Source organism: Neomonachus schauinslandi, chromosome 1 (genome assembly GCF_002201575.2).
Source record: "Neomonachus schauinslandi chromosome 1, ASM220157v2, whole genome shotgun sequence".
Taxonomy (NCBI): domain Eukaryota; kingdom Metazoa; phylum Chordata; class Mammalia; order Carnivora; family Phocidae; genus Neomonachus; species Neomonachus schauinslandi.
Window position 1 is genome coordinate 160,271,683 of NC_058403.1, and position 23,863 is coordinate 160,295,545.

General features: G+C 49.0%; 1 protein-coding gene across 2 annotated transcripts in view; it reads left to right on the top strand.

Moving 5' to 3' along the window:
• Nucleotides 1-23,863, top strand: part of FGD5 (FYVE, RhoGEF and PH domain containing 5) — a 110,869-nt gene that overhangs the window by 69,670 nt on the left and 17,336 nt on the right. For both annotated transcript variants that reach the window (XM_021694943.2, XM_044916289.1), the window contains exons 5-12: nucleotides 8,787-8,947; nucleotides 9,212-9,368; nucleotides 9,992-10,079; nucleotides 11,812-11,862; nucleotides 12,457-12,515; nucleotides 18,221-18,292; nucleotides 19,344-19,412; nucleotides 23,569-23,652. In XM_021694943.2, the coding sequence (XP_021550618.2) occupies nucleotides 8,787-8,947; nucleotides 9,212-9,368; nucleotides 9,992-10,079; nucleotides 11,812-11,862; nucleotides 12,457-12,515; nucleotides 18,221-18,292; nucleotides 19,344-19,412; nucleotides 23,569-23,652 (741 nt within the window). The remainder of the gene's footprint in view (nucleotides 1-8,786; nucleotides 8,948-9,211; nucleotides 9,369-9,991; nucleotides 10,080-11,811; nucleotides 11,863-12,456; nucleotides 12,516-18,220; nucleotides 18,293-19,343; nucleotides 19,413-23,568; nucleotides 23,653-23,863) is intronic.

The following is a 23,863-nucleotide window of genomic DNA, read 5'->3' on the forward strand; positions in this document are numbered from 1 at the left end:
TGCCAGAAGCAAAGAACAAAGTCACAGAGGATGGAAAAGGGGATTCCTGTAAAGCAGTGGTGCTCAAAATGTGGTCCCAGGACCAGCAGCAGCAGCATTACTTGGGAACATGGGAGAAATAAAAATTACCCATCCCCATCCCCAGCCTCCCGAATGGAAGGTCTGGAGGTGGGCCCAGCGATCTGGGTTTGAATAAGTCCCACAGATGATTGTGAAGCATGCTCATCCTGGAGAGGCCCTGGTATACAGAGTGAGCAGGTGCGGAGGTAGGCTGGACCATGAACTCCAGGCCCAGGAGTTTAACTTTAAATGAAGGGCTTGGAGGAGACACGAAGCAGTGGGGGAAAGCAGTCCTTGTCTTCCTCACTCAGAGAGCTGCTTTCTTTTTTTAAAAAATGTTTTCTATGGGCGCCTGGGTGGCTCAGTCATTGGGCATCTGCCTTCGGCTCAGGTCATGATCTCAGGGTCCTGGGATCGAGCCCCACATCGGGCTCTCTGCTCAGCGGGAGGCCTGCTTCTCCCTCTCCCACTCCCCCCTGCTTGTGTTCCCTCTCTTGCTGTGTCTCTCTCTGTCAAATAAATAAAATCTTTTTAAAAAAAAAAATGTTTTCTAACTTACATACAGTTAAGTGCACAAATCTTAAGGGTAGGTCTTAAATTTTTAATGTGTGTATGTGCGCGCGCACACAACATGCCACTCAGGTAGAACATTTTCATCATCCCAGAAGATGCCTCTGTGCCCCTCCCCAGTCCATGTCACCCTCCAGAGGTTACCACTATTTTTCTTTCCATCACATTCAATTGGTTTAGCCTGTCGTTGGACCTCATATGAATGGAATCATGAATTATGTATTCTTTTGTGTCTGGCTTCTTTAGGGCAACACAATACGTGAGAGTCATCCAAGTTTTCATGCATATCAGTATTCTTTTGTGTGGATATACCACCGTTGGGGTATCTATCCCCCTGTGAATGATCATTTAGCTTGTTTCTAGCTCAGGCTATTATGAAGCTGCTATGAATGTTCTCATATATATCTTTAGGGAACATGAGCACTCATTTCTCCTAAGTATCTACCTTGAGTGGAATTGTTGGTCATAGAGTAAACACAGATTCAGCTTTCTTAGGAACTGCCAAATAGGTTTTCAAAGCGATTGAAGCAATATATACTTCCACCCCCAACATCTGGGAATACCGTTCCTCATGCTGCCAGCGCATTGGTATTGTCAGTCTTACTCGTGGCCATTCTGGTGATCGCATGGTGGCTTCTCATTGTGGGTTTAGCTTGCATTTCCCTAATGATTGATGAAATTGAGTATCTTTCTGTTTATTAGCCATTTGGAAATCCTCATTTGAAGTCTTTTGCTTATTTTTTAATTGGGTTCTCTGTCTTTTTTTTACCGATCTGTAGGAATTCCTTAGATGTTCTGGATACAAATCTATTTTCAGATATGCATATTGTGAATATTCTCCCAATCTGTGTCTTCCCTATTCCATTTTTTGAACAGCTTAGTTGAGATATAAATCTCATACCATACCATTCAGCCATTTAAAGTGTAAAATGTAATGGTTTTTAGTATGTTCAGAGTTGTGTTATCATCATGACAATCAATTTTGGCACATTCTCATCACCCCCCAAAAAAACCACAACCCCCTAAGCTGTCACTCCCCATCACCCCATCTCAGCCCTAGGCACCCAGCTGTCTAGTTCTGTCTCTCTAGATTTTCCTGTTCTTGACATTTCACATAAATTGTACTCTTTTGTCATTGATGTCTTTCACCTAGTATAATGTATTTAAGGTTCATCTACGTTATAGTATGTGTCCGTACTTCATCCCTTTTCATGGCTAACATTCCATTGTGTGGATAGACCACATTTTGTTTATCCATTCAGTTGATGGACATTTGAGTGCTTTCCACTTTTTGACTGTTCGGAAAATGCTTCTATGAGCATTCATGGACAAATTCTTGTATGAACATGTTTTCCATTCTCTTGGGAATATACCTAGGAGTGCAATTGCTGGATCATACAGTAGCTTTTTAACCTTTTGAGGAACCACCAGCTGTTTGCACCATTTTAGATACCCACCAGTAGTGTGTGAGTGTTCCAATTTCTCCCACCTCCTTGCAGGACTTGTTATTATCTTTTTTATTATAGCCATCCTGGTGGGTACAAAGTGGGATCTCATTGTGGTTTTGATTTTGCATTTCCCTAATGACTAATGATGTCAGGCATCTTTTCATGTGCTTCTTGGTCATTTGTATGTTTTCTTTGGAGAAATGTCTTCAAATCCATTGCCCATTTTTTAATGGGTTATCTTTTCATTGTAATTCTGTGTACAAGTCCCTTATCAGATCTGTGATTTGCAAATATTTCCTCTCATTCTGTGGGTTGTCTTTTCACTCTCTTGAGATTATCCCTTGAAGCACAAAAGTTTTTAATTTTGATGTAATCTAATTTGTTTTCTTTTGTTGCTTGTGCTTTTGGTGTCATATCTGAGAAAGCTTTTCTAGTCCCAAATCATAAAGGTTTACTCCCATATCCAAATATCTCAGCACCATTTGTTGAAAAGGCTTTTTTTCCCACTGAATTTTCTTGGCACCCTTGTTAAAAATCACTTGACCATGAACATTTATTTCTGGGTTCTTAGTTCTATTCCATAGATCTTTCTCTCTGTCTTATGCCAATACCACACAGTCTTTTTTTTTTTTTAAGATTTATTTATTGAGAGAGAGCAGGGGAAGGGGCAGAGGGAGAGAATCTTCAAGCAGACTCCCCACTGAGCAGGGAGCCCAACATGGGGCTCAATCTCACAATCCATGAGATCCTGACCTGAGCTGAAACCAAGAGCCAGACACTTAACTGACTGAGCTACCCAGGCACCCTAATACCATACAGTCTTGATTCCTGTAGCCCTCTAGTAAGTTTTGAAATCAGGAAGTGTGAGTCTTCCAACTTTGTTTCTCTTTTTCAAGATAGTTTTGACTATTCTGGGTCCCTTGCATCTCCATGTGAATTTTAGAATCAGCCTGTCAGTTTCTCTAATAAAAAGGCAACTGGGATTTTGATGGTGGTTGAGATGAATCTGTATATCACCTTGGGGAATATTGCCCTCTTAACAATATTAAGTTGTGAATATGAGAGATCTTTCCATTTAAATAGGTCTTCTTTAATTTCTTTTTTTTTTTAGAGAGGGGGTAGGGGCAGAGGGAGAGAGAATCTTAAATGGACTCCACACCCAGTGTGGAGCCCTATGCAGGGCTCGATCTCACAACCCTGAGATCATGACCTGAGCCAATATCAAGAGTCAGATGTTTAACTGTCTGAGCCACCCAGGTGCCCCTTCTTTAATTTCTTTCAGTGATGTTTTGTTGTTTTCAGAGTACAGGTTGTATGCTTTTGTTGAATATATTCCTAAGCCTTTTATTTTTCATCTTACTTTTTCAATGATTTTAAACTTCTATCTATCTATTTTAAAGATTTATTTATTTATTTTAGAGAGAGAGAACGAGCACAAGTGGGAGGGGCAAAGGGAGAAGGAGAGAGAATCTTAAGCAGACCCCATGCTGAGTGTGGAGTATGGAGCCCAGTGCGGGGCTCAATCTCACCACCCTGAGATCATGACTTGAGAGTTGGTCCCTCAACTGACTGTGCCCCCAGGTGCCCCTAAACTTCTATTTAAAAATAAATTCAATTTTACAGAAAAGTGATAGGAATAGCAGTAGTACATAGAACAACCAAATTCCCTTTTTCCATATTCATCTGTTAACATGAAGGCAATATATTTCTTTTTCTGTATGGCTCATACTTTTTGTATACAGCTTAAGAAGCCTAGGGGTGCCTAGGTGGCTCAGTCGTTTAAGCATCCAACTCTTGATTTCAGCTTAGGTCATGATCTCATGGTCGTGAGATCGAGCCCCGCATTGGTCTCTGAGCTGGGCGTGGAACCTGCTTAAGATTCTCTCTCTTCCTCCCCCTCTGCCCCTCCCCCCTTCTTCTCTTTCCCTCTCTTAAAAAAAGAAAAAAAAGAAGAAGTCTTTGTGTGCCCCCCCACAGAATTGTTTTCAGGGTTCCAAAGTACCCTCCAGTGACTGATCAGGCCAGGTGAACCTGTGTCTACTGGACAGCTCACGGCCTGCCAGTGCATGTTGGTGACACAGGTGGGTCATGGTTGAGGTTGGTGTGTGTTTGGCCAGATGGGATCCCAGTGAGTCCACTTGACTTTTGGCAGCAACATTAGTGGTTTGACATTCTGGCTGCCCACCAACTGTTTAGCCCAGAGAATGGAGATGCTATGCTGCCCAGAAAACTCAGTAGTGGGTTTGGAAAAGGAAAAAGGGGCCAAGGGACTAGGCCCTGCATGTGAGCTCCCCACTTCCACCACCCACAAGTCCAGGACAGGGTTCTGAGAACCCTGAGAACTCTAGGAAACTTGTTCGCATTCCAGAGGCAGAGAGGCAGTCCTCACACTCAGGCCTCTCCACCAGGCTGCCCCAGGATCTCTGAGGTTGGGTAGGAGCCCTGGGCAGCACTGTGGAGAACCGGGGTCTAGTCCTCCTCCTTCACCTGAGGAAGTCACTCCCCTGTCTGACCCCATCTGTAAATGTGGAATTGGCATGGAGCAATGGAAAGAGCTGGGACTTTGGAGTCAGGCTGACTTTGGCTCGAATCTTGCCATCTTGACGGCTTTGGGCAATTTACTCCATCTCTCTGGGCCTGATTATTTTATCGGCAAAATGGAAGTAATAATAATGCCAAAGTGAGAGGGTTGTTCTGAAGACTAGATGGGAAAGTGTAGTGTTGAGCTCAGATTGCGGGAGTGTTCGGTACATGTTGGCTGTTGTCATGTGTTGCTCACCTTCCCCGGGGCTGGGTGCTGGGGATACAGAGATAAGTAAAACTCAGTCTAGGGGAGAAGGAAGGCACAAAAACCAGTCATCCTAAAACATAACAGAAGGCAGTGTGCACAGACTCTGTGAAGAAGGTATTTGTATCCCCATTTAGCAGAGGGGGAAATTGAGGTCCATAGAGATGAAGTAACTTGCCCAAGGTCACACATAGGCAACTCTCCAGGTAGACAAGGACTCATGTGTGTTCTCTAGGCCTTGGCTTGGGGCCTAGAGGCTCTAAGGCTGGAACAGGAGCTCCACAGAGAGCTGGGAAGTGAGCATGGTGAGAAGGTGGACTAGGTGAGGAAGGTCTCTGGTGCCCAGAGGGGTTTTGACTGGACCCTGCAGGCATGGGGGCCATTCGGTTCTTCTTCCTTATTATCTCTAGTCCATCCCCCATCTCCATCCCATCCCCATGGCCACCACTGGGTCTGGGCCCTGCTCCTGGATGACTAGAATGGCCTTCGCACTGCTCTTGCTCTCCTTCTGGCCACCGCCACTTTGTTCTCCCAACAAAGTAAATTTTCTAAGATAGATATTTGATCCAGTGGTTCCCTGTCACCCTACGATGAAACCCAAGTGCCTTTAAAAGCCTGCAGGGCTCTATGGAATGGGTTCTCTGTCTGATTCTCCAGTGCCATTGTATTCTAATCCTACACATTTCCTGCAAGGTGTACACACATACTGCACCCAAGACACACTCAACTTAGTTCCTCCTTCACCTCAGGACCTTTGCACATGCTGTGCCCTCTGCATGACACACTCCCCTCTTATCTCAGTGGAGGTGTTGCCTTCCTGGCATGGTTTCCCAGAGCCGAGCCATCTCTCCCCCTTATGGCCAGCTGTGGCTCCTGTGTTTTTCCCCATCACAGCACTTTTCCCCATCAACCTCTGTGTTGAAACTGTGGTTGTACTCCTCATTTTCTCCAGATTGCAAACTCTTTGAGGGCAGAATAGCATTTCCTGCTCTCACTCTCTCCTCAGGGCTTGGTGCAGAGCAGGCACTCAGAATATTTGGTGAATGAATAAGGGGATAAGGGCCGGTATCTCCTATCTCCTACCTCCTTCCTCTGTCTGAGAGACCCTGGGTGCAGTGATGGCCAGGACTATTGAGATAGCAGAAACCTTTCAGGGAGTGATGGATGGTGCGGCTGGCACTTGGCACTTCCAGCCAATGCATGAGTTTTAAGAATGAATGTTTGTGATGAATCCAATTATGCTCCAGTTTTTGAAATGAGTCATGTTGGCGATGGCCATCCTGCCCATTGGGACTGAGTCAATTTAGTGAGAATTAATTACGGATGAGAAACTAGCTTGCAGAGCAGTTAATATTTCAGTTCTCTGGGGTGCGATGCACATGCAGCCATCAGTCTTGTCTTTGCTTGTCCTTCCTTCTCTCCCTCGCCTTAGCCCTCTTCCCCTTTTTGTGGTGGTCTGGGTGGCAGGGTGACCGAATTATGATCTTGGCTCCCCTATGGCTCACTCTCCTTTTCCATTAAATAAAGGTCTTTCAGTCAGTCAGTAGTCAGCAAGTACTATAAAACTTCTCTGTGTCACATGCTCTGTTGGACTTTAGAAACATAGCAGGAAACAAAACAGATGTGACCCTGTTCTGAAGAGGTCATAACTAAAATATGATCACAACTGCCATGGGGATAGCATTTTACAGTTTACAAAGCAGTTTTAAACATCAGGATGAGCCTCTCAGCAGCCTCATGCTATACTTAGTGGTACTGCTATCCCCATTTTACGGACGAGGAAATGGAGGCTCAGATAGGTGACAGCTTGTCCGCAGTCATCAGCTACTCTTCTGGTGTATCTGAGCTTGAACCTGGCACAGAGCCGATGACAATGTATTGAAAGTCCTCTGTCTACCAGCTGCCCAAACGGGAGGGATTACTGTCCTCATCAGGATGTTTTCTTTCTTTCTCTGAGATGCCAGGGCTGAGAAGACCCTGCAGGGCTGGAGGCTGGGCCCTAACCATGGGGACTCATAAGGAAGAGTGGGAGGGTCCTCCTGCCCTGGGTCAGCAGAGAAACCCCCACTCCAGGTTCAGAACAACCCCAGTGTCCCAGAGCCAGCTGCGGGCAGAAATAAGAATCAAGCACCACCTCCCCCTGGTTGCCTCTCACTTGTAGTTCACACTTTCTCCACCCTCTGAAACATGCTTTCAGGAAAGGCTCTGATAGCTTAGGTACAATGGGATTTGGTTTCTAATTATAGCTCTAGCATGTGGCCTCCTCTTAAGGACACACATGCCTTCAGCCAGAGAGTCTATTCATTAGTTCAAGACTCAGCCCCAAGTTTCTGACCTCAGTGATGGGGCTAGAGGTGTCCTGACCTTCAAACTGCACCAGACTGGGGCTGATGAGGGCTGGCCTCAGGAAGAACCAGCTCATTCTCCCTCCTTGGGACCACAGGCCAGGGTGGGCCGCCCTCTCCTTGTCCTTCCTCCCAATTCCCGGCAGAGCAGGTTGCAGGAGCAGGAGGTCAGCTCCGGACAGGATGAGGTGTTCAGGAAGCAGAGACCTTTATAACCCCCACATCTGCTGTCCTCTGTCTGATGGCGCAGGCAGCCTCTTTAAAGATAGGGCCCAGGAGAGTGTGCTGCTTCTCACCTTCTGTGTCCTGCTCTCCTCTCAGTCCCTCCTTCCCTCCTACCCTCCCGCTCTCTCCTCTTTGTCCCTCTCTCTTTCTCTCTGCTTTCTCATTTTTCTTCTTCTCTCCCCTTGTCCCTCTCTCTGGCCCTGTCCTACCTCCATGCCTTTTTTTCCTAGCCTTCCCCTTCTCCTGATTCCTTTACTCTGGGGAGAACATCAGAAAGACTTCCTGGAGGAAGTCACTAAATGCCTCTCAGGCATTTTCCCCTTTCAGGTCTCAATGTAAAGAGACCATTCTAGCAATGAAAACTGTTCAGCAGTGGAATTAACTGTCTTGGTCAGTAATGAGTTCTCCATCAGGGAGGCAATCAAACAAGGCAGTGTGAGATCATCTTTCCTAAATGTTATAAAGGTGATTTGACTTTCTTGATTTGGGCTGGACCACATGACCTCTGATGCTGATGTTTTTCCTGATGTGCACCACTCCACAATTTGAGGTGGTTTCAGTATATCCCATATATTTAAAACTACAGACCTGTGGCTCATGCAAGAGCAGGTATATCTGAAGATAAAAATTTTTTTGTCAAAAGATTTTGCGTTTGTTTTAATTTTAGTGTTCATTAAATTTAGTGGAATTTTTAAAGTAATTAATCACAATACAGATATTTTAGAAAACAAAGAAGAAAAAAATCATTCCAATCTTAGACCCCTGACACAACCACTGTTTACATTTCAATCTATTTCCTTTTAGCTTTTTCCTTTTTTCCTGTGTTATGGGATTGTGTTAGGATAGAAAGACAACTTTGTATACCTTCTTGATTCCTAGCTCTAGGACATGAATATTTATACATAGTCACCATCTGCATCATTTTCAGTGACTGCTTAATACACCATGGAGGGGTTGCCTATGATTTCTTTAGACTTCATTTTAAAACAACACAGTGCATGAACCTTTTCAAAGACGGATAATGGTTAGAGCACCCTATATTTCTTTAGAGAGGGAATTACCCAAATATTCGGAAGAAGAGCATGACCCAAGTTCAGGAATGAACATGCTTTAACGCCCTCTGTTGTAACAGGAGTTATGTTGGGTGCTTTTTGGGCACCAGTTATCTGTGATCATCAGGTATCTGTTATCACCCCTGTTTTACAGGTGAGAATACTGCGGTCTGAACTGCTGACCTAAGGTCCTGTGCTATCTGTGTGTAGGTCAGGGCTTCAAAGCCGTGGGGGAGCTGCAAAGGGTGAACTTGTGCTCAGTCTATCAGCTGTGGGTAACAGGCCTTTGGGGTTTCAGGATTTCCACGGAGCTGTCATGAGGGCCTTGGATGAAATAGACCAGGAGGGCAAGGACACGTTGGCCAGGGAGGAGCTGAGGCGTGGCCTGAGTGAACTCCCAGCCATCAGAGACCTGCACCAGGGGATCCTGGAGGAGCTGGGGGAGAGGCTGTTGCACTGGTGAGCCGTCTATGGACTCCTGCCCCTACTTCCATTGCACTGGGGGGTGGGGGTGCTTAAAGTCCCAGCATGTGAAACGGTGTCTCCATTTGACCAGTGCAGAAGCCGAGACACAGGTATTAGGTCATTTGCCCAAAGTAAAACGAGCGCGGGAGGGTCAAGCTGGGGTTGCCACCCAGTAATGTGACTCCAGCGCTCACCAGTGAACACTGTGCTGGTCACAAGGCTGAGTTCTCGCTGTCCCATCCCCCTCCCCGGCTGCAGGGAGGGCCAGCAGAAGGTGGCTGACGTCTTCCTGGCCCGAGAACAAGAGTTTGACCATCATGCCGCTCACATCCTGCAGTTCGACAGGTATCTGAGTCTGCTCAGTGAGAACTGCCTGCATTCTCCCCGGCTGGCCGCTGCTGTCCGCGAGTTTGAGGTGGGTCCCTTGGTCCTCTGGAACCTGCTCTAAGGATCCAGGGGCGGGGTGCGCATGGAAGGGCTTACTGTGAATCAGTGGGGCTTCTTGGTAGGTGTGAGGCTGGGGGTCAGAGGGCAAGACCTGGCTGGGGAAGGAGAGGGTGACCCAGCAGGAGGGAAGACCTAGAACCGAGAACATTCCCCGATGGGTGATTGATGACAACTCTATGAGCCCCCACCATGGTGAGGGTTTTAGTGACCATTCTCCTGTCGCAGGAGAAAAGCACAAAGCAAGCTGGGACCCCAGCCAATGGAGTGACCCACAAATGGATCAACAAACTGGGTATCCAGTTACTAGACAGAAAAATGGGTTGTTTTTTTTTTTCTTTTACTAACATTAATGAAAAGCAGGGACTGGTAGATGCACTGACTGCGAGCCTGAAGGAAGGAACTGTCACAGCAGGGTGATGCTAATCTGGGAGGCCTTCCTGAAGGAGGGGATCCTGATTTTAGAGACGGGGAGAAGCTCGGCATGGCCAGGAAGAGGTGTGGATGGGACAGTGTATGAGGGATGCCATGAGCCTGGTGCCTTGAGACAGGGGTCTCTGATGGAGTTTTGTCCTCCCTGTCTCTTGGGAGCAGCAGAGTCAGCAAGGAGGTGGCCAGAACGTGAAGCACCGGCTGCTGCGGGTGGTTCAGCGCCTCTTCCAGTACCAAGTGCTCCTCACAGGTGGGCCCCACAGGAGGTCAACGTGCACTGAGGTGATGCGGGGAGGGAAGGCCCCTGAGGAGGGGTGCGCCAGTGCTGGGCCGGTGCTGGTGGCAAGCTGTGGTAGGACAGCCTCCCCTCCCACCATGGCGGCAGTGGGTAGGGGGAGGATGGCTCTCAGTTCCTGGCACCTGCTCCTCCAGACATGCTAGACTCTGCCACCACCTTCCCTCCAGCTGAGCTTGGAACCCCCTGCTGCCACCTTGGAAACCTCACTTTGGCGGCCACCTTCTGTGCCTTCCTTCAGCCTCTCCCATCCTAACACACAGAAACTCCCACCTTCCCCTGTTCTGCATTTCCTCAGTGGGTATCTCATTTCCCTAATGCTGTTCTTATCACCACGTCCTCCTTGTGGCCAAATCATTGGACATTTTTCACCTTGGACCTGCTCTGGCCATCTCTGTGGCTTAGCCACTGACCACTTTCTGCTTCTCAACCCTCTCATTCTGAGGTTTCTGTGATACACGCTCTCCCCCTGTCTCCCTCAGACTTCTCTGCTACCCTTCTCCATCTGTGTTGACAACCTCCCTTCATCCACTCTTCCATAAATGTCAGTGTTTCTTGGGGCTCAGTCCTAGGTTCTCTTTCCTTCCTTCCCATTTGACAAACTCTCCCCTGGGAAAGTCATCCCCTCCCCTACCTCCACCTGCCAGAAATACTACACCTCTGTCCTGAGCTCCAGACTCATTTACCCAGCTGCCTCCCAAATGGACAAAGACACCAGGCGTGGGGAACTGCTATTCCAGTAAGGGAGACAGACACCCACATGTAGAGATAGGCATGTAATTCCAGATAGTGACCAGGGCCACAAGGAAAGTATATTAGGGCCAAGGGACAGAGAATTTGTTCATCTAATTCAACAAATGTTTATTGAGTATCTCCTGTGTACAAGGCCCTGTGCTAGATGCTAGAAATATAGCAGTGAATTAAACAGCCAAAACTCTGTAACACTGTGGAGTTTATACTTTAACGAACTAACAAGGAAATAAAAATACGTCAGTGATTAAGAGCTCTGAAGAAAATAAAGCAGGTTAAGGGGATGGAGGTAATAGGGCTCTGAGTTAGATACAGCACGGGGAAGGATCTCTCTGAGGAGGTAGCACTGCATAGAGATCTCAGCCAAGTGAGGACATGAACCCTATGAAGATCTGGAAGAAGAGAGTACCAGGTAGAGGGAGTAGTGAGTGCAAAGGCCCGGGGGTATTAACAGGCTTGGCATGTTCAAGCAATAGTAAGAGTGCCAGCATTGCTAGAATGAATGAGTGACATGGAGAGGTAGCTGGAGAGAGAGCTAGAGCTTGTGGGTATAAATGTGTTAAAGGTGTAATACATCACACTCCGCTGTGATGATGGTCACATCTGTTCCCCCAGTAGACGGTGTGCTTCTCAGAGGCAGGGATTCACCTTGTCTGTGAATCCTGAAGGTATAGCACAGTGCCAGGCACACAGCAAGCACTCAATAGATACTTGTTGAATGAGTGAATGACTAGCAGTTGTGGCAATGATGCTGGTGATGGTTCGGGGGCCTGTTTTGTTCTAGTGTGGTGGGGTGGCAGGCTAACGGGGGTGAGAGGGTAGGTACCCCATTCTTCTGGCACTTTTCCTCCAAGTCCGGAGAGGGGGGCTCCTGCTGTGGACAGGAGGGACCGGCCTCCCAGGGGCAAACTGACCCTGGCTCTTGTTCTCCCTGCAGACTATTTAAACAACCTTTGTCCGGACTCAGCTGAGTACGATAACACGCAGGGTAAGTGCAGCATGAACCCGAGGACGGGGACGTGTTCCTCTTTTGGTCCCTGTCCCTGGTGCAGGACATAGCCCCCTCCCTGGCAGCTGGATGTGCAGTGGGCAGGAAACCTCTGGGGCTTCTGAGGTGATTACCCCCTCCCCTCAAGCACAGGACTCCCCAGGATGGGCTGTCATCCAGTCAAAGGAGAGGGCAGTAATCAGAATTTGGTGCTAGGAGGTGGTGCCAGGTCTCAAAAAGTCACCTCAGTGTCCCTGTTTCCTCCCAATGCTATGTGACTGTCCCTGCATATGCCCTACCAGGGCAGTCCCTATTTTAACATATTCAGTTTATAGACAAGGGCACTAAGGCACAGAGTGGTCAAACCACTGGCAAGGACACTTAGGCTGTAGTAGCAAAGCAAGGGTTGGCCCGTGACCTGACCCAGCTGTGGGAAGGCCTGGTGCCTCCCGCACACAAGCCCCTACAACTGTGGTGATCTTGGGGAGTGGGTGGGTGGGAGAGAGGGGAGGACAGGAAGGAGGCGAGAATGGTGGCTCCTGGACTGGCCCTCCTCCTCAGAAGGCCTGCTGTCTTCTCTCTTTCCCCCCACAGGTGCCCTCACCCTCATCTCCAAAGTCACAGACCATGCCAATGACAGCATGGAGCAAGGGGTAAGTCCATTTCCTGGGCTCCTTCTCCGGGGTTTGGGTCTAGGCCCCCCTCCAGCCTGCCCACGTCTGCCTTGTGATGCTCCACTTCTGGGGGTGCTGCAGGCATCCATCTGTGGGACCTGGCAAAGAGTTGTTGGCCCTTGGGTTCTGTCCCTGACACTTGTTGTGTGAATTCAGGCACTGTGTGTTCCTGTCCGGGTCTCTGGTTCACCATTAGAATACTGAGGGGGGGCCACAGACTTGTACAGATCTGGTAAGTAATGTCCCGACTGTGGTCTGAGACCATCTGCATCAGCACCTGGAGTGCCTTGTAAGCTACAAATTCCTAGGCACACCTTACATCTTCTCAGCCAGAATATCTGGGGGTCAGGTCCAGGGATATGCATTTTTTTTTTAAAGATTTTATTTATTTGACAGAGAGATACCGAGAGCAGGAACACAAGCGGGGGGAGTGGGAGAGGGAGAAGCAGGCTTCCCGCCGAGCAGGGAGCCCGATGTGGGGCTCGATCCCAGGACCCTGGGATCATGATCAAGCTGAAGGCAGACGCTTAACGACTGAGCCACCCAGGCGCCCCAGGGATATGCATTTTTAACAAGCACCCCAGGTAAATGTTTTGCTCACAAAAGTTTGAAAACCACTTGTCCACAAGATGATGTGAGCTCTAACTACACACCGGGTTCTGCCAGAGTGTGATTCTGTTGGACGCTGATCCAGTATTTGCCAGTTTTCTGTCAAAGACGACCAACTTTATCCCACATCCCAGCTCTGTTCAAGTGGCTACCTTGATTACTTGTGTCCCGTATTTTCTGCTCCACTAAGGTGTGGCTAGAGCTTTGTGTTGAGAAGGATTCTGAGGCTGAGTCCTAGCCCAGGGGGAAAGAGTTTGGTGATCAGTTAGTGATGTGTTCCACCAGCAGAGGTGGGGGTGATGGTGGTATGCATGCTGAGTACTTGCTCAGCTCTGCTGTGGCAGATACACAGAGCACCCTTTTAGCAAGTCATCCACAGGTAGAAGAAGGAGAGGGGAGTCACATCTATTAGACACCTACTCCATGTCAGTCTTGTGTTGGGGACTGGAGATACAGAGTTAAAACATGAATCCCAGCATGAGGAGATCACAGCTCATGGAGGAGTAAACATGTGGACATGATAAGCTTCATGAGGGAGAGAGAAAATGCCACATGGTTCAGAGAAGGGAGCCATCCCTCCCAGCTGGGGCTGTGAGAAGAGATGATGGAGGTGCCCCCACAGGGAGGACACATGCCTCAAAAGCAGAGAGAGTAAAGATGTGCCAGGAAGAGTAGCTGACCTGGGCAGAGGCATGGAGGTGGAGAAGCGTAGGTCACATCCGAGTTCAGAGAGCCACCCAGCATGGCCGGAAGATGGGATCAGGGTAGGTGAGGTAGGGCAAGAGTCTGAAGAGATCGTGTGCTGAGTGTGGAGGCTGAAGCCAGCTGGGTATGAAAATCGGTACATCAGACATGTTGTCATCATCAGGTTGTCTGTCCTCCTGCTCTGGGGTCCATGAGCTCCTTGCTCTTTGTTGTTTTAGCATCGTGTACATGCAGTAAGATTTCCTTCAGCGTAGCCAAAGACAGAGGTGCTTTGGCGTCCCATACCCCGTCATGACATAGCATCAGATGGGCTGGCTTCTCTGCACCTCACTTTAACCAGGGATGCCTCTGTTTCCAAAAAGGAAAACTAGGTCAGGAAGGGCCATGTCTTCCCTCCTGTGGGTGAGCTCATGTGTGGCACCACCTTGCAGGAGGAACTGAACCCCAACCCCCTCCCCCAGCTTTCTCAAAGCGTGGGGCTAGATGCTGTGCCTGGCACAGGCTGGCTCTTGTCTCTCCAGCTGCTTGGGGATACCACACTGGGTCTGCTCTGGATTATCAGCCCCTACTGCATGCCTGCTGGGATCGGGACTGGACTCTGCCTGGGCCATGGACAGGCAGGTCCAGATAAACCCAATGCCAGGGCAGAGCTCAGTGGCTTGAGTGGCTAAAGGGCAAGGCTGGGGCTCTGCCTCTCCTTCCCCATGGCCACTACACACCTCAGGCCTCATCACCTCCCAACCCTACCATTCCATTCAGAGTGATCCTGTTAAAATGTGTCTGATGGTGCCATGCCCCCATTTTACAAAGCCTTCTATGTCTCCACATTGTGTTCAGTAGAATCTGGGCAGTACTTATTGGTTGTGAGAACCAGGGAAAACTTCCTGGAGGTGGCAGCATTCATGTAGGTTTTATGCTCATATCAAACCATTGCCATAACTCCCCACAAAGGTAGCTAAGCTGGTGATATGATTTCTAGGAAGAGCCAGATCCCACCACCCTGAAATGGGACCCACATACCTACCTGACACCTGGTCTGAAATGCCACTAATAAACTCACTAGAATAAAGTACTGACAGCCAAGCCAAACTATAAATCCATTGAACAGCCTGTTAACGGAAAACTGTTAGGTGATAGGAGAAGCTTTGGGAAGTCTGACTCTTAAGAGCTGAGGCCCAGGTAACCCCTCCTCTGCCGTGATCCTCACATTTTGATGGAGGACAAGGAATAAATGGGAGCAGTGTGGAAGACGGGATGGGAAAGTCTTAGAAGTGAGAGAAGTCATCCTCATCAGCTTTGCAGGAAAAGCTATAGCAGATGCCCATGTGGCATCCTACTCACGGTGACCACAGCTGCCTCTGTTGAGCAGGGGATCGTGCCCGACGTTCTCCTCTAATCCTCGGGGGAACTGTTATCAGCCCGGTGTCACAAGCAAGGAAACTGAGGCCTGGAGAGATGAGTTGCTTCACCCAGGATCACTCAGCTCTCAGCATGGGAGCTGGGTTTGAACGTGAGCCTTTCTTAGCCACCAGGCTGGACATGCCTGCACACATCACTCACAGGTTCAGACCTGGAACCTCACACACATTCTTGCATGAAAACACGTGCACGTGCCCATGCACGCCGCACCTGCTCCTCTCTTGCGTGACACACATGAATGACCATAGGGACCATTTTTCTCTTTCCCACATTTGGGTCTGTCTTTTTCTTTCTTTACCCAGCCATGAGGAATGTCATGAAATGTAGGCATGGAGGTTTAGAGTTGCTCCCAGGTTTGTGAGCACTGGGAACTCCTTCAGGGACTGGTCACAGGTTGGATCAGAGAGTGGATGCACCTTGCTTCTAACTACAGTTACTCAGACCAAACCTCAGATTCCCTAGGAGAAAAATCCCACATCTGGTTGCAAGGTCAGGCTTTCGAGGCTTTTGATCAAATTAGCCATTGACTGTCCTCTTCCCCATAGCATGAAAGTAAGCTGTCTCCCTCCAGAACAGAGTGAGGGGACAGGTGTAAGTCTGGGCTCTCCGATTTTCACTGTCTTTTTTTTCATAGACTTTTAAAAAAAATTTTATTGAGGTACAATATATGTAACATAAAATTGACCATCTTAACCATTTTTAAGTGCACAGTTCATCAGCATTATGTACGTTGACATTGTTGTGTGACCGTCACCACCATCCACCTTTAGAACTTCTTCACTGTCCCCAACTGAAACTGTCCCCATTAAATGCTAAGCCCCTCCCCCCCAGCCCCTGGCCACCACCATCGTTTCTGAACAGATTTTATTTTTTAGAACAGTCAGAGTTGCTCTAAAGTCCCTGTCTGATGGTTCTAATAACATTTGTGTCACCTCTCCGTCTGGTTTTGTTGAAAGCTTTATTTCCTGAAAATGAGTTGGGGTTCTTTCTTGCTTTTTGTGTTTCTCATAATGTTTGATTGAAGCTGGCATTATGTGTTGGAGGAATTATGGAGACTGAGGGAAACAGTATCTACCCCAGAAGTGGGAGCGCCTGGTTTTGATCATGCCGTTCATGTAAGGGGTGTAAGGGGTGGGGGTTGGGTCAGTCCAGTCAGTAGTTGAGTTGGGTTTGGGTTTTGTTATTGTTATGTCACCCTCAGAGCCCCCCAGACTTCACACTCGTCCAGAAGGGTGCTGCTATCACTTGGTACTGTTTGTGGGGCCTGAGATGCCAGAGAGTTTTTCTCATTTTCCTTCTCCCCCCTCTGCCGCAGCTTTTAGCAATCCCTGCACCCCAGAAGGGGCCTCTCTCCATGCCCTTGCCCCTTCTCAGAGGTAGACTGCTGTTTCCTGTTACGCACTACTACGCTCCCAAGTCTCTGCTCTCCAGGACAAGCCTCAGTCTTCAGCAGGACCTGCAAGCCAGGCTTTCTCTCTTTCCTGCCCCTCCTCTGCATGGTAGCCAAACACAGCCTTGTAGCTGTGGCAGGTCTTGGACAGGTCTCTGCTTTGTATGAGTGCACAATCCTGGGCCCGAGGGGCTACCTCCCCTCTCCTCGGGGAAGACAGCTTTTGCTTCTGCCCTTCCCCCAGGAGTAGTGAGTGGCACTTCGCCTGTCCTCTGGGAGGGGATTTCTTGGCCTCTCCCAGGGGTGAGGGGTTTGTACAAGAGAGGGGGCTGGGGAAGTTGGCAGGATTTTTTGCCGGCCCCCCCCAGTGGTAGCCTGCATGCGTTCACCGCCAAGGGCGTTCTTTCTGGCCCCCTGCCCTGCCTCTAGTCTTCCTTGTGAGCACCTGGTGGGAGCTGCTAGAAAAGAAGAGCTTGCAAGTGACTGCAGATGTGCCTTGAGTCTGGGGCTCTCTGTTATTCTAAACTGTCCCACCAGCCCACACCCGACCTTCCAGAATCCATTAACATTTCAGTTGCTTTCTTCTCATCCTCCTTTCTGTGGCCGCCCCTGCCTCCTGGGTGTTACAACAGTGCACGTGTCTCACGTCGCTGTGAAGGCGCCTGTCAGTCTCCCGGATTCGGGTCCGGTGGGGTTGCCTTGGGACTTCAGCTCGCTAGTAGATGGAAGAGGAGTCAGGGCTCTGTGGATTACCTTGTCCTCATTATTAGGCTAGGGGCACTGTTCTCTGTCACGAGTGGAAATGGAACAACTCTTACACATTTCTGATGTGCAGGATTTTGTGTCCAAAACTATGGACGCGGTAAAAGCCTTTTCAAGACAATTTCCCTACACACAATTTTCACCTTGCTAATTGACTTTAGAACCTGACCCTGCATAAGGTTCAGGGGGTGCCCACCCCATGGGTGAGGCACTTGTTATTTCTAGCATAATGGGGTGCTGTACGGAGGGAAGGGAGGCGTGTCACTGCATATTATATGTAACCCAGTGAGAGCCAACAGGAGTTTCCAGGCACACTTCCTTTTCTTCAAGGAGCACAGATCTGTTTCTTCCCCAGGTGGAACATTTTCTCGCTTACTCTCCCTCAGAGGCCCGACCCTGGGCTGTAAGCCCAGAGAGACAATCTGGTCTTGGGCATCTCTCTCCTCTGGGCTAGTGAAGTCTAGATGCACCAGACCTTATGGGGCACACAGATTTAGAGTAGGAGCCATGGCCTGGAGATGTATATGGGTATCAGATAGCACAGCAAGAGCAAGTGACTTTCCCCATGGCACGCAGAAGATGGCGATGTCAGATCCCAGGCCCAGGGGGACTAGCCTGAGTATAGGCAGCCCACATGTCTGGCATCCAGCAGACCCAAGCTCAGGTCCCAGTCTCGCCACTGACAGGAGGTCAGATTTTGGGCAAGGCCCTTCTGGGTTCCGTTTTCTTCCTCTGAAGTAGAAGCAATGCCCTTGAAGGGGTCCTGACCATTTCCCTCTCGCTCTGCTCCCACCCATAGGAAAACCTGCAGAAGTTGGTCCACATTGAGCACAGCGTTCGGGGCCAAGGGGATCTCCTCCAGCCAGGAAGGGTGAGTGCCACTGCCGCCATGGGCAGGGACAGAGGGCGGCCTGGTAGGCAGGCGGGTGAGGCTCTGATAAGACCCATTGTTCAGCTGGGCTGGTCCCAGACAGGCCTGGCTGCAGGTGCTGTTTACCCGCAGAGGGAGGGAGGGCAGGGCGCATGCTCTGCTGGGCTCACAAGGCCCATGGGCTGCCTCCCCTGGGGTTTTCCACTTTCAGGACCTTTAAAGAAACAGTGCCATTTGGGTTCAGTGTCCCCTGTGGTTCTTTTCACCTCTGAGAAGAAGAGACGCCGATTATTTTTAGTTATTTTTTAGTTCAGCCCAGCGTTGCTGGGAAATCAGGAAAACCATCTCTCAAGAGCCCCAACAAAGCATCTTAAAAATAACATTTTTCAAGAGACAAATTTACCCACTTTTAAGCTTCCAAATGGAAAACATAAAATTCAGCTCAAAAATAGTCAAAAATGTGTTTGTTACCTGCTATGGTCCATGAAGGACAAGAGACAAAGAAATGAGAGGTTGTGCTCAGGATAATTTACTCAAAATTAGCAGGGATCTCACTGGTCTGAGATTCTGTAAAATCACAGTGTTTTGGTCCTGGGTCGTCAGGTTAGTAAATATTTATTAAACATCTATTTTATTTATTCTTAAGTAACTTTAAACATCTATTTTAAACATTCTCCAGAATTATGGAGCTTGTAGCAACTGTTCACAGGTCTTCAGCTGTTTTAGCAGACCTTCAGAGGCTCCATTCTGAAGGTCTCCTCACGGCAGCAAACCAGGGAAAGAGTCCCTGTCTGGACCACTTGGAGACCAGAACAGTGTCTGGGGCTTGGAATAAGTCAAGGTGGGGTGCTCCTACGAAGCAGAGCCTCCTGTCTGTCTCCAGAGCTGTTGTGGCAAACATGGGCATCTCCCTAAAGCTGGGAATTCACCCATGAATTCACTTTGGGAGGCATCCTAACTTAGGTTTCCCACTCAGGGCCTTTTCCCCACCCTTCCTTAGGATGGCAGCAGGCCTCAGCCTAACCCCCCAGGTCTGCTTCTCTCCCCACAGGAGTTTCTCAAGGAGGGGACACTGATGAAAGTAACAGGGAAAAGCAGACGCCCCCGGCACCTGTTCCTGGTAAGTACCTGGCCCCCAGCCCAGCCCCAGGACTGTCAAATTCTGTGAAGTTTTCTAGGGTCATTATTCAAAGACAACTGGAAGGGAGGGGTGGGTGCTAGAACAGAGCCGAATATTTAGGATGAGGATCATTCTACAGAGCTGAGCTTTCCAGAGAGCTGAGAGCTTAACCCTTGCCAACCACAACCCTTCCTGCATTATTTGAGGGATTTTTAATGGAATTTTGCCAAAACTGAATTACCTGTGTCCCCATCTGAAACATCCTAACCCTGGGAATTTCTTATCCTGGAAATAACTGTTTGACTGCCTTATCTAATGCATGAGAAGACTGAGATCCAGAAGGGGAGTTTCCTTGGCTCCATCTCCCAGCAGGCTGGAGGCAGAGGCTCAGGAGGGAACCAGGGTTGTGACCCCAGTGTAGCATTTTCTCCACTGTGCACAAGACAGAGTACAATGTAACATTTCTGATGCTTTACAGCCACATTCTGGAGCACCAGGGAATGGCCAGGCCTGTCGCTTGATAACATCAACCTCTGTGGCTGTTGAGCTACAAGCAGCAATTTGCCCCAGTCCTACAAACTCCAAGTTGTTTTGCCTTTTAAGTTCTCCTACCTGCTGTGTATAATTTTCTCTCTGTTCTTCACTATTTTAGCTTTCTTTTTTTTTTTATTACTCTCAGTCGTGGCTGCCCCAACAGCCTCCTTACACTTTGTTAAGAGTTGTGTGCAAAGTAACAGTAAACAGGCTCCCAAGTGTCTAAGAACCTATTTCAGACATTTAGTGAGCACCTCTGATGTGCTGGGCACTGGAAACAAAGAGCTAACAGCCTCATGCTGTACCCTCAGCCTTCAGTGTCAAATGTAAATATCGAGTTGTGAGAATGGTGTGTAATCTCAGGGCCATGGGAGCAAAAAACAAGAGCAAAGAGAGTCTGGGGGAAGCTGTCCTTTGTTCCATGTTAGTCTAAAAATTTGAAAACTCTTTCTATTGAGAAGAAATCATACCCTTGAATTTAGGCATATCTATGTGGTCATGAGCCGGAGTGAGCAGGTTAGATCCTAACCCAACACTTAGCCCCTATGTAACCCTTAGACAAGTCACAGACATGTCTGAGCCTCCAGTTTCCCAGGAGGAAAGTAGGAATACTGGGCGGTTTGGGGAATTAGATGAGGCACACAGAAGGCCGCTTATTTGGTAAGTGTCCTCCCTTCCCTCTGACAATTGCTGTAGGGGACACAGGTCCTCCCTCTGTACCCGCACAGCCCTGGGGAGAGTTGGAGCCCACGACTGTGTCCTCTGAGGATGAAAAATGAAGGTCCGGGATGGTGGAAAAGGAGCATGAACTTTGGAATCAAACTGGATTGACATCCCAGTTCTGACACTTACTGGCTCTGAGGCCCATGGCACATCTGTCATTGCCCTTCTCTTTACAGTGGGGTAATAGTCCCTCCTGCCAGTGGGGGAAGGGAGTGAAGCCCCAGCTGGAACAGAGGGAGCTCTGTGCTGGTCCCCTAGCCATTCCCCATCTGGCCACCTCCTCTGGCCAGGCCCTGCTCGTGCCTTTGCCTCTCACAGGGACCCAGACAGCCAGGGAACACACAGCGTCTGTCCTTCTTTCCCTCCTCCCCTCCCTCACATGCCCTCCAGCATCTAACTGGCCCTTCATCATAGCTTCTCCCTCAGGCATCTCGATGCTAGGCCTGGGTGTCTCTTATTCCCTTGTTATTATTGGGCCATAGCTCCCTGCAGGCTGAACCTGGGTCCCGTTCTTTGCTCTGTCTTAGCACAGGACCTTCATAAATTTCCCCTGGAGAAAGAGGTGAGAGGAAGATAGGTTCTTGAGCCAGGAAGACCCATGATGATGAACACACTTAAGACTTTTTCTTCCCCATAAGGTGCCAGTTTCATAAAATAATTGTAACTGTAGAACAAAGTCAGGGCATCTGCCCACCTGCACAGGGGTTTTGGTAATGCTACAGAGAGGTTCCCACCGTGACCCCAGGTGGTAGGTGGGGCTCCACACTGGGGGCTTATTATTGCGAGAGATTCCCCTTCACTCCTCCACGAAGAATTCCTCTATCTTCCTCCAAATCAGGCTGTAAAACACCCGCTTTGAAGAGGAAAGAACTCTGGGCAGTGGGAGGCAGCCTGGTCCTGACCACTCATAAAATCCCAGGGTGCTAATGGCAGTTGCCATGGCAGCAGGTGCTTGAGGGGCAGCCACACAAAGGCTGGGACTGCTCTGATGAGTGACATGAGCCAGTTCCCCAGGGTGGGCAGGCTTATGAGCCAGGCTCTGTGCCCAGGTTTGGTCACTGTCCCCAGATGGGGCCAGGACTCACCGTGTGACCACCTCCAACACACCACACCTGAACACACTGGAGGCGCATTCATTTACATATGACCCTGCCGCTGCCACTTACAAGCTTTGTAACCTTGGGCAGGTTGTCAGGGCTCTCTGTGCCTCAGTTTCTCCCTCTGTGAAATGAGGGTGATAATGGTAGAGCCTGCCTGATGGGATTGTTGGGGGCTGAACTGAAATCAGGGTGCTGAGCTCAGCCCCTGGCACAGAGTGAGTCTTGTCATTATTAGAAGGGCAGAGCTGGAAGGGGCTTTGAAGGTTCCTCTGACCTGGCGTCAGTCTGCCACCTGTTTTTGTTAATAAAGGTCTATTGGAACACAGTTCATGGATGGTCTGTGAATGCTTTTAGACTACAGTGGCTGAGTTGAATCGTTGTGACAGAGACTCTATGACCCGCAAAGACTTGAACATTTCCTGTCTAGCCCTTTATTAAAAAGTTTGCTGGTCCCTGGTCTCCTCCAACTCTGAGTAGAGACAGTGAGGTCCAGAGAGAGGAAGGGTTTGCCTGAGCTCACCAGCAGCTCTGGGTCCAGGCCAGGTCTCCCACACTGCTCTGGCTGTGATGCTGGGATCCTAAGAGCTGGTGGCAAGAAGCCTCGTCTATTCTGTTCCCTCAGCAGACTCTCTGTGGGGGGAGGAAATGCTAATCCTGAGTTCTTGCTCTGTTTTAGCCCCTTAGATGCCTTGTTCTGTTCAGTCCTCACAACACTCCTAGCTTACGCTGGCTCCCACGTTGGGTGGGCTCACTGGGGGCCATTCTTTCTCAGCGTCCATAATGAGGTAGGGGTGGCACTGCCCCCCTGCTTTGCAGGGAGGAAGCTGAGGCTCAGAGAGGGAGCCAACTCGTCCACCCCAAGGTGCACAGCTACAGAGCAGGGTGAGGATTGACATCGTCTTTTCAGACTATAAACCTTTTAGCCAAACAGAAACACGCTCCCCTACAGAGTGAGGTGACTTTCACTTTCTTCCCATTTGCCCCAGATGGGGGCAAGGACCTTCAGTTGTTCATTCAACAAATATGGAGTACTTGCTGTGGTCGCTGGAGATACACCAGTGCCCAGGACCCATCAGCTCACTATCAAGGAGCTTCCTCTCCCCCTTCCTGTCTCCCTTCCTTAACTATACTTTATGACAGTTTCATTTGTAGAGTGAAATATATCAATCTTAAGTGTGCGTACCTGCATATTGACTAATATGTGTCATTGTGTAGCCACCACCTGGGTCAAGATATAGAATATTTCTAGACCATCCCCCCCGAAAGTTCCCCTGGGCCCCTTAGCACTCACTTTCCCTATCCCCTGCCCCAAGCAACCACTGGCCTAATTTCCGTCACTACATATTAGTTTTGCCTATATAAATGTTATGAAGCAGTGTGTACCACTCTGTGTCTGACTTCTTTCACTTAGCATGTTTTTGAGATTTGTCCATGCTATTGTGTGGACCATCAGTTCCTTTTGCTATGTAGTTCTCCACAGTATGGATGTACTGTAGTTCATTTATCCATTCACCTGTTGATTAGATATTTGGGGTGGTTCCACTGTTTGGCTGTTATGAATAAAGCCTCTATGAACATTCCTGTACTTGACCTTTTGTGGACATCTGCATTTATTCCTCTTAACTATCGACCTCGGAGTGGAATTTAAAGGAAGGGACTCATGTGTTTGCTCAGAGTGGTTTTGCTCTCCTATGAGGGTCACTGGGGAATGCAAGATGCCCGTGCTCTCCAGAGCTCAGTGATCCTCCGGGACAGACACCCTACAGCCTTCACGTCTGATGGGGTTTCCTTCTCCCCAGATGAGCGATGTGCTCCTGTATACGTATCCCCAGAAGGACGGGAAATACCGGCTGAAGAACACATTGTCAGTGGCCAGCATGAAGGTAAATGCCTGGTGCCAGGCACCCTGGGGTGGGTGGTCCGAGGGAGACCTCAGGGGAGGAAAGACGGCATCCCCACTTCTAGGAGCACATAGACCAGCAGGAAGAGGCAGCCCTGAGGAAACAGCGTTACACTGTGGGTTATAGCAGGATTGTGCTGGAGGTAGTCCAGGGAGTGTGGAGAGAGGGAAGGAGGATTTCCCAAAGGGAGGCA